This window comes from Aulonocara sp. 'chitande type north' Nkhata Bay, linkage group LG4 (assembly GCF_057382095.1).
Source record: "Aulonocara sp. 'chitande type north' Nkhata Bay isolate Kocher_YH1m ecotype deep benthic linkage group LG4, A_spYH_male_GT1.1, whole genome shotgun sequence".
Lineage (NCBI taxonomy): Eukaryota > Metazoa > Chordata > Actinopteri > Cichliformes > Cichlidae > Aulonocara > Aulonocara sp. 'chitande type north' Nkhata Bay.
In genome coordinates, this window is record NC_141347.1 from 35,616,193 (window position 1) to 35,628,950 (window position 12,758).

Below are 12,758 nucleotides of genomic sequence, written 5' to 3' on the forward strand. Positions count from 1 at the left end.
GTTGAGTGTGTAAGACAGATAAACTCTGTAACGGCCTGTAAACATGGTTATAGTGGAAAAAAGAAGCCAGTTTTTCTTTGTTTCCATACCCACCATTATAGGTCTTTTTTTATTAAAATAAAATGGTTTTGTTTTTTCTGAACATAGCCTACTGTTCGAGTAAATGAATCGCTGCATTTGGGCGCACCATGAGGGTGCATTTGCTTGCAGCTGGAAGAAGACACCGTTAAAAGAGCGCAATTATTTTTTCCGTTGGCTGGTTCTCTTAGTTTCAGACAAAATGATTAGGAAACTTATTCATAGAAAAATAAATAAATAACTCTTGTAAAAACAATCGGTAAAAGGCTAAGCCTATTGTCAATAGTCAATATAGTCATCCAAATGCCCAACCTTAGTATTAAATGAGCATTTCTGCTTTTGAACTGTAGAAATATATATGTTGAGATGTGCTGACTGCATTTGCAAATGTACCAATAGGATACTAGAATGTTTAGATGATTTACGTTTCCCTGTAATGTTAGGACACTGTTAAGCTTAGCGCTCTGTTGCTGGCTAGCATGGAGCACCATCCTGCCAGAGTGTGTATAAGACATACAGTATCATGTGCATTTTGATAAATGCGTATTAATATTTTTATATGAATGCTTTGTTTATTTTCAGTACTTTTAACTTTAACGATCTATTATGCTTATTGATTTATTAACCATTTTTGTAAATTCCCTGTGATTTTACATCAACTGTGACAGCTGAGTTACAGTTCTTACCAGTTGCTCCACTTTGTTATAATACAACTTGCTATCAACTACTCTCTGAGCTGTGATGAAGCAGCGTAAGTTGGAAACAGAGAGTAAAATTCTACATCTTGAAACATGGCAACACCAATGAGCACAACTTTTACTTTGAAGGCAAATATTCTGTTTCCAGTTTGCATCAGCCTTTTTTTTTTTTTTTACAAGTTCTGCTGAAGCACAGCAAATAGTTACCAATCATTTGCAGCATGTCAGCGTCTTCATTGGAAACTACAGGCAATCTCTTCATTCTGCTAGCCACCAAAACAATCACATGAATGGTTGGATAAGTTGTAACCATGCAAACTACATGCAACTTGATTGTATCAAGTAACGATCACAAACATCCAAGAAACCCTTACCAACTTGTTTGGGAATAGCAACCACGGGTCGCAAGATAGTTGCCAACTTGTCTCTAGACTTATGTGACTGAAGTTGAAAATAGAACAGTTTTGAGTTACTGGATACTTTTATTATACAGCAAGAAAAAAATACAACGACCTTATTCATCCCACAAGTTGGGAAATTCATGTGTTACAGCAACCAAAACATTAATTAATCCAAGACAAAAAGCTTGAACAATATATAATAGGTCAAATAAATAGAATCTCACCAAACGTCCGCAAGGTAAGAATTACACAGAAGAGTCATTACTGCTCCTGCATTCCTGTTGCGGAGGCCCATCCTCTAAGCTGTTGACCCTGGTCAGGAGTCTTCAACTGGACATAACCTGACACATGTTGAGATTTTTTTGATTCTGCTCACAGGTAGCTGACGAATGCGTCTTCAGAGAAACCATTCCTCAGAGGATTTTGGTCCATATTGACATACAGTTGCACATCTATGATATGAGTCTCCCATTCCTATACATGCCAAAGGTGCTCTATTGGACTGAAAGTGACTGTTGAAAATATTTGAGTACACCAAATTCATTTCCATCTCCAAAAAACCCAAATTGAGACTGTTTGAGGTTTGTGACAAAACGTGTTTTCCTGCTGAGTGTAGCCATCAGAGGTTAAGAGGCCCGTTTGGACCATTCTCTGTAAACCCTGGAGATAGATGAGACTCAGACAATACCCTTTGGCAACAAGAAACCTGAATTCTTCTAGTTTTGTATTTTATAATTAGTCTTTGTTCTTATTTTGTTTTCACTTTCTTTTCAATGACCTTCCAGAGTGGGTTTCCTCAAGTTTTGAAAAAGACGTGCAGTAGTTATTAACATGTTTCATCCTGCACTGCATGCATTTACTAACATTGCGTAGGTGATGTTTCACAACTAAAACATCTTTAAGTTACTTGAAGACGTTTCACCTCTCATCCAAGAAGCTTCTTCAGTTCTGAATCTTTGCAAGCTCCTTTGACTACGATGACCTGGATGACTGAGAACCTTCACAGACAACTAAAACATCTATTTTCATGCGCTGATGGATTATACACACAACACAAAATCTACTCAAATTTCAATCAGATCATTTGTGGAATCCACTTTAAATATCCCAACACCACAAAAATTGTGGAAGCAATCAAATATAAAACAAAGAACACACGATCTATGATTGCAGCCAGTCTCCTGTAGCTTTCTTGCTTTCCATTGACTTCGTCCTGTCTTCCAGTTTTGTCTTGAACTGCCTTCACTTCATCAAGGATTAACTTCAGAAGGTCACAGTCACTGGGTAGGTCACTTCTTTTCGGTTTCCCCTCACCCTTTTTTAAAGTTTCAGCAGAATCTGTGCAGGAAATAAAGACAATAGCCAATATAATAATCAGTTACTATAATACTATTAATATGAATATGATGCTTGTCAATTATTCCCAGTTGATTATTCCATGTCAGGGGAAAAAGCTTCGGATTGTCAACAAATTTCTATGCACATGGCCAACGCCAGACAGCAGATGAACAAAAGGTGGTTCATAGAGACCAAACTTAAAGTCAAATCATGGGGACTAATGGTCTGTAATTTCATTTCCATATCTCAAAAAAAGAGGTTACCTTCCATGGGTTCCAGCTGAACATCAGTCTTGGCATTTTCACAGTTTTCAGCCTTCTTATAAAAACAACTAAAACCTTCAAAGTCCATTAAAAACATCACCAGCATGGTCTCCAGGACACTTACAGCCACCATTGTAAAGATGACCATGCAATAAATGGCTAGAAGTGAGATGCAGAGAGATTATGTGTCAGTGCTATTTTACAAAAGTCTGCCACAAAGAAAGATAAGAAATAAGATTATCTTTATTGTCACTGTTGCACAAACAATGAAAAATAGTTTAGCAGATCTTTGGTTTAGCAGCACAGATAGAGCAACAATATAAATTTGTGGAAAAAATATATATACAACATAGTGCAAGTAAAATGTCTTATCTGAATCCTCACATATGATTGGCATGTCTTTTTCAGTGGACGGCAATATGTCCGCAAGAAGCAGCAGTAAGACAGAGATGGACAGAAGTATTGTCACTTTGAAGCTCAGCTTTTCCACTTTGGACTCACTAATGAAGAATGAAGCCAAATCCATGATCAGGAAATAGAAGAGGGGTATGATGAAATCTATCACATAAAGCATGGGCTTCCTCAACATCGACACCTGTAAAAACAGAGTCATTAGAGACAAAGAGATATGGGCATCTGTGAAAGAGCTATTACTGAAATGTCATCCCAGATATTGTCTTACTCTGAAAGAAACGTAGCTTTTATTTTCAATGGTTTGGTTAGTTGAGTTTATGTCGATGTGTTTGAGTTCCCACTGTCCCCTTGTAAGCATGACTGTATCAGAGACTTGAGTAAGGAATCTTTCGTCGCTGATCGTTCCAAATGTTATAGAGTCCACTATGAAGACAATAACAAATGACTCCAAATCATTTGCTCTGACAAAAAAGAGCAAGTGAACCAATTATTACAGTTAATCTGGTGTATTTTACCATCAGAGTTCAGAGATGAAAATGAGATGTAACACGTTTGCAAATCAAAGGGGAACGTGAAGAGATTTAAACGGCACGCAAAGGTCAGCCGCTGCTGAAAGTCTGCCTTCACTGAACCGTTGGAATACACAGTGACCAGTGGACTCATCCGCATGCTCCCATCATCAGAAACACTGCAGAGAGAAGAGGAAACGCATCAGTCATCTGCCAGTAAAGTAATTAAGGGGTTGGTTATTCATCATCAAAGCTTGCCTACAGCTGGCTGTTTCAGTTTCTTTACTTTAACCTTAAAAAAATCCCTGCAGCCTGACAGCTCAGAGGAAGTGCAGCAATCTCCTTTCATTTCAGACTAAATACTTGCTGTATCGCAGTTCACAACAACAAACTCTCATTCTGTACAATGAATTTGTATTATTTTACATGAACATTCAATTCAGTTAAATTCAATTTTATTCATGTAGCGCCAAATCACAAAAACAGTTGCCTCAAGCTTCTTTGTTTGGGAAGGATAAACTCCCTTTTAACAGGCCTGTGGTACTTAGCCAACTAATAGAGATAGGTTGATAATGTTTAAGATCGAAGCATTAATTAATGGCAGGACTTCTTTGAGTTGTCTTGTAGTAATGAGGTCTAAAAGACACGTTGATGGTTTGGAGGAAGCATTTACTGAAGATCAATTGGAGAAAATGAATATCAGTGGTACTGAAAGTAGCCATACGCATCGTTGCGTCTGTGAATTGGTAATGAGTAATCTTTTTTCTAATGGTTCAAATTTTGCTTGTCATTACTAGTTAATGTTAAAGGAATGGTTTTTGTCAGCCTGGTTAAAGTGCTAAAGAGATACCTAGGGTTCTTCTTATTTTCTTCAATCAGTGATGAATAGTAAGATGTTCTAGCTTTTTTTTAGACAAGCAAACAGGCTAAATGATGATCTAAATTAGGGGGACGCCATTTCCTCTCCAGTTTACGAGTTATTTGCTTCAAGGTCTACAGGCTGCTGAAAGCTCGGAATGTTGCCTTCAGAGATGGAGACGAGGTAAGCCTGAGGACAGCTAGGGCCAACCTTTCCCGTGGCATCAGAGAGGCTAAGAGACAGTACTCCAGGAAAATATCTCATCACTTCAAAGACAGCAGAGACTCACGGAGCCTGTGGCGGGGCATTCAGACCATCACAGATTACAAGCCCCCACCACAGACCTGTGATAGCACTATCCCCCTGCTGAACGAGCTGAACACTTTCTTTGCTCGCTTTGAAGTCCAAAACAGCACCACTGCACAGAAGACCCCACCCCCTCCTGGTGACCAGGTGATGACTCTGTCACCGGACAGCGTGAGGAGATCCCTCAGCAGGATCAATGCACGTAAAGCTCCGGGTCCTGACAACATTCCTGGTCGTGTACTGAGAGACTGTGCAGTGGAACTCACTGATGTCTTCACAGACATCTTCAACATATCACTCATCCAGGCTGTCGTCCCCACATGTTTTAAAGCCACCACAATCATTCCGGTTCCAAAAAAGTCATCTCCCTCCTGCTTTAATGACTACCGTCCTGTTGCACTTACTCCCATCCTGATGAAGTGCTTCGAACGACTAGTCATGCAACACATCAAGACTGTCCTGCCCCCCTCCCTGGACCCCTTCCAGTTTGCGTATCGGCCCAACCGCTCAACCGATGATGCCATCTCCACTGCACTCCACTCAGCACTCACACACCTGGACAAAAATGACTCATATGTTCGAATGCTGTTCATAGATTTCAGTTCAGCATTCAACACTATAATCCCCCAACAGCTCACTCAAAAACTGGTCCAGCTGGGGCTCAACACCTCACTGTGCAACTGGCTGTTGGATTTCCTCACCGGAAGACCTCAAGCAGTACGGGTCGGCAGTAACACATCCAGCACCATCATTTTAAACACGGGGGCCCCGCAGGGATGTGTGCTGAGCCCCCTCCTCTTCACTCTGCTGACCCATGACTGCACTCCATCATACAGCTCCAACCTCTTCATCAAGTTTGCGGATGACACAACGGTGGTGGGTCTCATTAGCAACAGGGATGAGACCGACTACAGAAGTGAGGTGAGACGCCTGGCCACGTGGTGTGCTGACAACAATCTCTCTCTGAATGTGGAGAAGACGAAGGAGATTGTTGTGGACTTCAGGAGAATGCACACCCAACGTGCTCCTCTGACCATTGACGGAGCGTCTGTGGAGAGAGTGAGCAGCACCAAGTTCTTGGGTGTGCACATCACAGAGGATCTCTCCTGGACGTACAACACCACAGCACTGGCCAAGAAATCACAGCAGCGTCTCTTCTTTCTCCGCAAACTAAGAAGAGCAGGAGCACCAGCCCCCATCATGTACACTTTCTACAGAGGCACCATCGAGAGCATCCTGTCGAGCTGCATCACTGTGTGGTTTGGAGCCTGCAATGCGTCCTGTCATAGAACCCTCCAACGCATAGTGAGAGCTGCAGAGAGGATCATTGGTGTCTCTCTCCCCTCCCTCCAGGACATTTACAGCACCCGTCTCACTAAAAAATCCCTTTGCATAGCGGCTGATCCCACGCACCCAATGCAAAGCTTCTTCAAGCTGCTGCCGTCGGGGAGGAGACTGCGGAGTCTCCAGGCCAGGACCAGCAGGCTGAAGGACAGCTTCATCCATCAGGCTGTCAGGAAGCTTAACTCCCTCCCGATTCTGCCCCCTCTCCCCTCTCTCCTCCACGGTCTCACTGAACTCTGTCACACACACTCACACACACACACTCTCTGACTCACTCACTGGCCTGCACCAGTTACCAGTCACTTTGTGGAGCATTGGACTGCCATTACCTCATAAGACTTTGTTGTTACACTTTCTCTTACCGTACATTACTAAATCTCCATTTGCACTATTTGCCTATTTGCACTACTCTGCCTGGTTTACACTCAATGTCACTTACCCATTATATTGTATATTGTATAGCTTTCTTGTTATATGTAAAATTGTATTTATTTAAATTTTTACTTTTTAATTATTTTACTTGCATTTTTAATCACTTTTATATTTAAATATATTTAAATGTTCATTTGCTATTTATCTAGGGATTGAGAGTAACGCAATTTCTATTCTCTGTATGTCCTGTACATGTGGCAGAATCGACAAATAAAGTTGACTTTGACTTTGACTTTGACGGTGCACATATGAGAGTTACCAGAGAGTCACGTACTTCAGATTTTCAGATTTTCAGAAGAGTTACAGTATCTAGAGCTGTACGCAGTGAAGAAGTGTGACGTCTTCCAGAGAATCGATTATACGCCAGAAAAATGTGAGTTCCATTCTTCTTCTGTCACCTTTCTTGGGTAGATTCTGGAAGGGGGACAGATAAAGACCGATCCAGCGCAGATTCAAGCTGTGAGCGAATCGCCCACTCCCACGTCACAAAAACACCTTCAATGATTCCTGGGCTTTGCCAGTTTCTGATGACGTTTTATTCAGAATTACAGCCAGGTAACCACACCCCTCACTCACCTAGCCTCCACCAAGTTCCATTTGTCTGGTCCCCTGAAGTCGAAGCAGCCTTTGTTAGACTGAAACAACTGTTCACTTCTGCACATATTTTGTTCCACCCTAACACCACAGAACTATTCACCGTAGAAGCAGATGCCTCCAATTCTGGAGTCGGGGCCATACTCTTGTAACGTTCAAGGCCCCAAGTTAAACTGCAGCCCTGTAGCACCTTCTTGGATCATCACATCTCATGCCAAGCAGAATTATGATGTAGGTGACTGGGAACTGTTAGCAATTAAGCTAGCTCTAGAAGAATGCCGTCACCTGCTAGAAGGAGATGGGCAACTGTTTACCATTTGGACTGATCACAAAAACGTAACTTAACTAAGAACTGCTAAAAGACTTCACACCCACCAAGCTTGTTGGTCTCTGTTTTTGGGTACTTTAATTTCTCAATTTGATTTCATCCAGGTTCCAGGAATTTCAAGCCTGACGCCTTGTTGCTACAGTTCACCTCCAACGCTGATGAACCTGAGCCTGCAAATATGTTACCTGCCACCTGCAAGGTGGGCGCCATCACCTGGGACACTGACAACACCAAAGTTCTTCTGTCACCCCACAGTAAGTAGGACTATCTCTTTACTTCTGGAAGTAAACTCTAGAAAACGATGTCAAGGATTATGTAGCTGTCTGTTCCACTTGTGCACAAAGCAATAATAGCACCAAATTACCATCAGATTTACTCCAACCGCTAATCACCCCTCACAGATCCTGGTCACACATAGTACTAGACCTTGTCACTGGCCTACCCATCTTCTCCGGGAAAACCGTAATCCTAATATGTTCTCCGAGTCAGCCCATTTCATTGCTTTAGATAAACTTCGTTCTGCCTCCAACACAGCCAAGCTCCTAAAGGTCCTCGGTTCACTTCACAGGTTTGGAAAACCTTCTGCTCTGTACTGGGAGCCAGGGTCAGCCTCAGCCTCGGGTACCACCCTAAACCCAATGAACAAATCAAAAGGCCCAACCAGGAGCTGGAGTCGGCCCTCTGCTGAGTCACAGCGAGAAACCCTGCTACCTGGTCTTTGCAACTTCCTTGTATACAGTACGCTCCTAATTAGCTTACCTTGTCTGCAACTGGTCGCTACCTTTTGAAGCCTCCCTAGGTTACCAACCACCCGTTCCAGGAACCCAAGACTGATCTCGCCGTTCCATCCGTCAAACACCACCTACATCTCTGTCGGTGCATACAGACCCAGATTTAGGAGGTGCTACTCAATAAGCACAAATAACCTTGTTAAAATCTTATTGCTGCTTCTGTGTGTGTCTCCATTCACTGGCTTCTGGGCCCTATTGACAAAACCAGTGTTTTTGCACCAACAAACTGATTCACAATGAGATGAAAACTTGCCATATCTCGCCATGGTGTGAAAATATAAAAATTAAGGAAACTGAAGAAATCGAGAACAAAATTGAACAGTAACTGAAAATCATGTTCTCAGGCAAAAGGAAAATAATCCAGCAGATGGATGCATTTGGACCATCATCTAATCCAGCTAAACCAGTTCACTTCAGCCTCAGTGGTGAGTGCTTGTTTCCCTGAGTGCTTGCTTCCTAAAGAACGGTTGTTTAGGAAGGGAAATTGGGAGGAAAGGCTGAAGTGTGGCAAATTACTCAAGAACTAGACTGAAAATCAGCAGCAACAGGTCTAATGCACTAAATCTATATTGGACATTTTTGGTTAATTTCTTTATCGAGGAGGTCAGTGAGTACAACACTGCCATCTGTAAAACACGATGGAGACTCTGTCATGTTTGGGGCTGCATTTCAGCCAGTGGTGTTGGAGATCTTAAAACTGATGGAATTATAAAAACAGAAAAGCACTGTTAGATTTTTAAACGCTGTGCAGTACCGTGTGAAAAGCGTCTGGCAACAGCTTAGTTTTTCAGCATGACAACGATCTCAAACACACTCCCAATTCAGTAAAAGCAGACCTGGATAGAAAGACACAATTAAACTCTACCAACCATTGACTGGCCTCCTCAGAGCTTGGACCTCAACATTATTGAAGCAGTGTGGGATTCTCTTAAAAGAGAACAGGACAAAAGAAAGAAACATCCAAGGAAGAGCCGTAAGTGTCCTTCAAGAAGCCTGGAGAACTACTCCTGAAGACTATTTAAAGAAATTACAATAAAGATCAGTCATATCAAATAGTGTCTTCCAAGCTTGTTAGAATGATGTGAACTCCGTATAATCTTGTATACTACATTTCCGTGTATGTTTGCACGTTACTGTCATGGTCCTGAGTCTGTGACCCAGTGTTTTGTGTTGTTTATTATTAATAGTCTTTGCTTTTGTGCTATTTAGAGTTCTTAGTCTCTTGGTTTCTCTGTCTTCCATGTTTGCTCTGTTTTACTTTGACAGTCTGCATCCTATGTTTATGTTTCTAGTTTTGCTTCCCTTGTCTCGTCCTGCCTAATCACTCCCAGCTGTGCTCTCCTCCTGTGCCTCATTCCCCTCGTTATCCCTCAGTGTGTTCTTTTTGAGTTTACTTTTTGTCTCTGCAAGTTTGCATTTGGATCCTCTCCTGCCTGCACACAGCAAGTTTGTGACAGTTTAAATCACTGCACCCATTTCCCTAGCAAAATATGGCTCAAGACTTTTGCATAGTCCTGTACCCTTTTATATAAAATCCCTGCAAACAAAATCTACATTTCTGCAATGAGCTATACTTACTCTTCAACAATGATTACATCAGGGAACCACAACATTGATGTCATAATGGACAGCTTTTCTATCCCACAAAACTCTGAAGGGTTCCAAGTCAGGAATTCATTTGTCCAACTCTGGAAAGAATGAAAAGCTGAGTTTTAAAAAGTGCCAGAAAAAATATGAATAATAGAAATAATGAATAAATCACGAGCCTACAGAGCTCGTGTTTATGTAACTGCTGATTGGTCCATTTGTCAGCATTGTTCAAAGTGATCATCTTGGTTTTTGAATGTGCCACACAGATTCTTACCATGTGGACCCTGATTTCATTTGTGAAAGTTTGAGACTTCTCATTCTGGAAACAGTAAACAGCAAAGAGATAAGTTATCGAGGGAATTTCCAAGGAACTGTGTTGTTATCTTAAAAGGATCAGTATTTATTAATCCACATAGTCAGGGGTGTATTTCTTTATCCTCTAAGGTTCTGATGCTCTAAAACAATAATGCATCCAAAAAATGTTGTGCTGTGTAAAAGGTGAACCAAAATTATTTGCAAATCATCACAAGTGTGGTTGAAGATCAGACACATCCTAAGGTATAATGTTTGAAATGCTTTTCTGCTTTTGTTCAGTCCATGCAAGAAGGACGATAAGGATGCTTACCGATTCTAAAATGCCCAACAAAAACAAGTCCACCTGAACAAAGGTGCTTCTGGTCCAGTTTTTCACTGGCCGCATGGTTTCCAGAGCAACATTTGATGAGGTCAGGTTCAAGTAGTCCAGTAGATTATAGTATGAGCACTCTGAAGTCAGACTGCAGGAAAACCCTGCTGGGAAGATGAAACATGTAGACAAGAAAAACACGTGACCTGAAACTTCAGATCCTCCACAACTACAGAGAGAACGTCTCTTTAACATTTGGTTAAAGAGACGTTTTTACATCAAAGTCTAATGTAAAAACTCACCAATTACAGAGATAAAAGCCAGAGTCTGTAGAGCAGCCATGGCCTTTTGCTCTCACCTCAGTCTGGGTAAACCCTTTTAAACTGTAGAGTCTTACACAAAACAAAGCAATACAAAATTGTGCATGAGACCTTTGCATTGTCTATTATAAACAAACTCCTATTTGTCCCTCTGTGTGATTGAACATGATACCAATCACCTGTACATTACTATTGTTGAGCTACAAATGAAGCACAAAGTCAACATAAGAAGATCTCATTATCACATCAAGTCTAAATGGAAAGGTTTCCCACTTCCACTTGACGTAACAGTGAATGATCCCACAAAGTATTTGGCCTCTAGTCAAATAGAAGCTTCACATGTGGCTATAAATCACTGTAATTAAAAATGCTGAAATGCGCACAAGAGGATTTTCAACAGTCGGGAAATTCAGGAGCCAATTCTGACCCTCCCATTTGAAAAGTCACAGCGGAAACTAAGACTCATCGGGCCAGGCAGCATATTTCCAATCTTCTGTTGTTCAGTTTTAAACAGCTGAGTGGTTATTTGAGTTGCTGTTTCCTTGCTATCAGCTTGAAGCAGTCCATCCATTCCCCCCTCACTTGTGACATCAATAAGATACCTTTTCCCAGAGAACTGATGCTCACTGGACATTTTCTCTTGTTTGGAACATTCTCCTCCTGACTATATCCACATGGCTAAATGCACCGAGTGGCTGCCATGTGATAGGTTAAGTTAATGATTGTATTCACGAGCTGTTAAAGTTGTGTAGCAACTAACCAGTGAGCATGCAATAAATACATGTGCACAGAATAACTTTTCAAATCCCATTTTCAAAAAACTGAAGTTCTGTGTCAAAAGTATGAAAAAACTAATAAATAAAAATGTATAAAAAATCTTTTATATAATTTTTTACAGTTAGCTATATATATATATTCTAAGTGATGTAGATCAGTTCAGCTATATTAGAGCAATTCATCAACAATATCTTAATGCAGTTTAATAATTGTGTTTTATTTTTGTTTAAATGGGAACTGATGCAGTTACAAAACTTGGGATTAGCTCCATCAGTTCAGCACTTACTGTGATGACACCAGCTACTATGGTCTGAAAGCAAAACCGTTTCCAATTTTTTTCGAAACAGGATAAAACAGTTATGTGTTTGTTTTTATCCCATCCAAAGTTTCGCTGCTTCATTCTATGTAAGTGCTAATGAGTAGGAACCCTGAGACAGAAAGTGTAATTTGCCCTGATCAGTTTCACTCTCAGGTCTAAAGATTTTAGGAAAAAAAAATCTCTTCCAGTAAAATAGTATTTGTGTAGCCGTCCTAACAGGTGAAACCTTTTAGAGATCATAGATGAGTCAGATCAGAAGTATGTTTAAAAAGCATCTTCTGAAAATGTACAGTAAAATTTAATGTTTCAGATCATCAAAGAAATGTGAATGTTATACAAGAATCATTTTTTCGCTTTTTTTTTTTTGCCTGTCCTGTTTGGATCTTTTGCCATCAGAATTATTGTCTAAAGGCAAAGAAAGATGCCCAACGGATTTACTTTACCAAATGGACCCAGTGACGTAAGTTTCATTATCCGATTGTTAGCGTGAGGGTCTGTGCAAACTGATGTGATTCAGTGGTGGCTTCCTATTACACAGACTTGTGTCTGTAAAGGCAGACTGCATGGCTGGTTGCTTCAATTCATACACCTGAATTCAAATATTAACAGGTGTGACCCAATAGACCAGATAGTGTAGCTAGCAAGCTCCAGTAGTTCGCTAAGGAGCGTGCAAAATCAGTGCTCAAAGAGATATAAGGTTTATGTTGAACAGAAGCCTTCTCTTTCTGAAAAAGTCCAGCAAGTGTAGACATCTAGGTGAGGATCGACTTGC

At 40.9% G+C, this 12,758-nt stretch overlaps 1 protein-coding gene across 1 annotated transcript; it reads right to left on the reverse strand.

Moving 5' to 3' along the window:
- Positions 1-2,252: 2,252 nt before the first annotated feature.
- LOC147333172 (5-hydroxytryptamine receptor 3A-like) lies at positions 2,253-10,912 on the reverse strand. The gene is made up of 9 exons (XM_086290752.1): positions 10,873-10,912; positions 10,571-10,737; positions 10,220-10,264; positions 9,934-10,043; positions 3,708-3,880; positions 3,461-3,615; positions 3,163-3,373; positions 2,779-2,937; positions 2,253-2,515 (listed from the first exon to the last, which is right to left on the reverse strand). The coding sequence occupies exons 1-9, from the start codon at positions 10,910-10,912 to the stop codon at positions 2,253-2,255; spliced, it is 1,323 nt and encodes a 440-aa protein (XP_086146878.1).
- Between the last annotated feature and the right edge of the window lie 1,846 nt (positions 10,913-12,758).

What these genes read in the sequence shown, in the direction of transcription:
- LOC147333172 (XM_086290752.1), bottom strand. Translation starts at nt 10,912, where the DNA reads ATGGCTGCTCTACAGACTCTGGCTTTTATCTCTGTAATTG. An exon ending in GGCTTTTATCTCTGTAATTG is followed by an intron (nt 10,738 to 10,872) that starts GTGAGTTTTTAC and finishes TCATCTTCCCAG; the next exon opens with CAGGGTTTTCCTGCAGTCTG. An exon ending in AAAGCTACGTTTCTTTCAGA is followed by an intron (nt 3,374 to 3,460) that starts GTAAGACAATAT and finishes CTGTTTTTACAG; the next exon opens with GTGTCGATGTTGAGGAAGCC.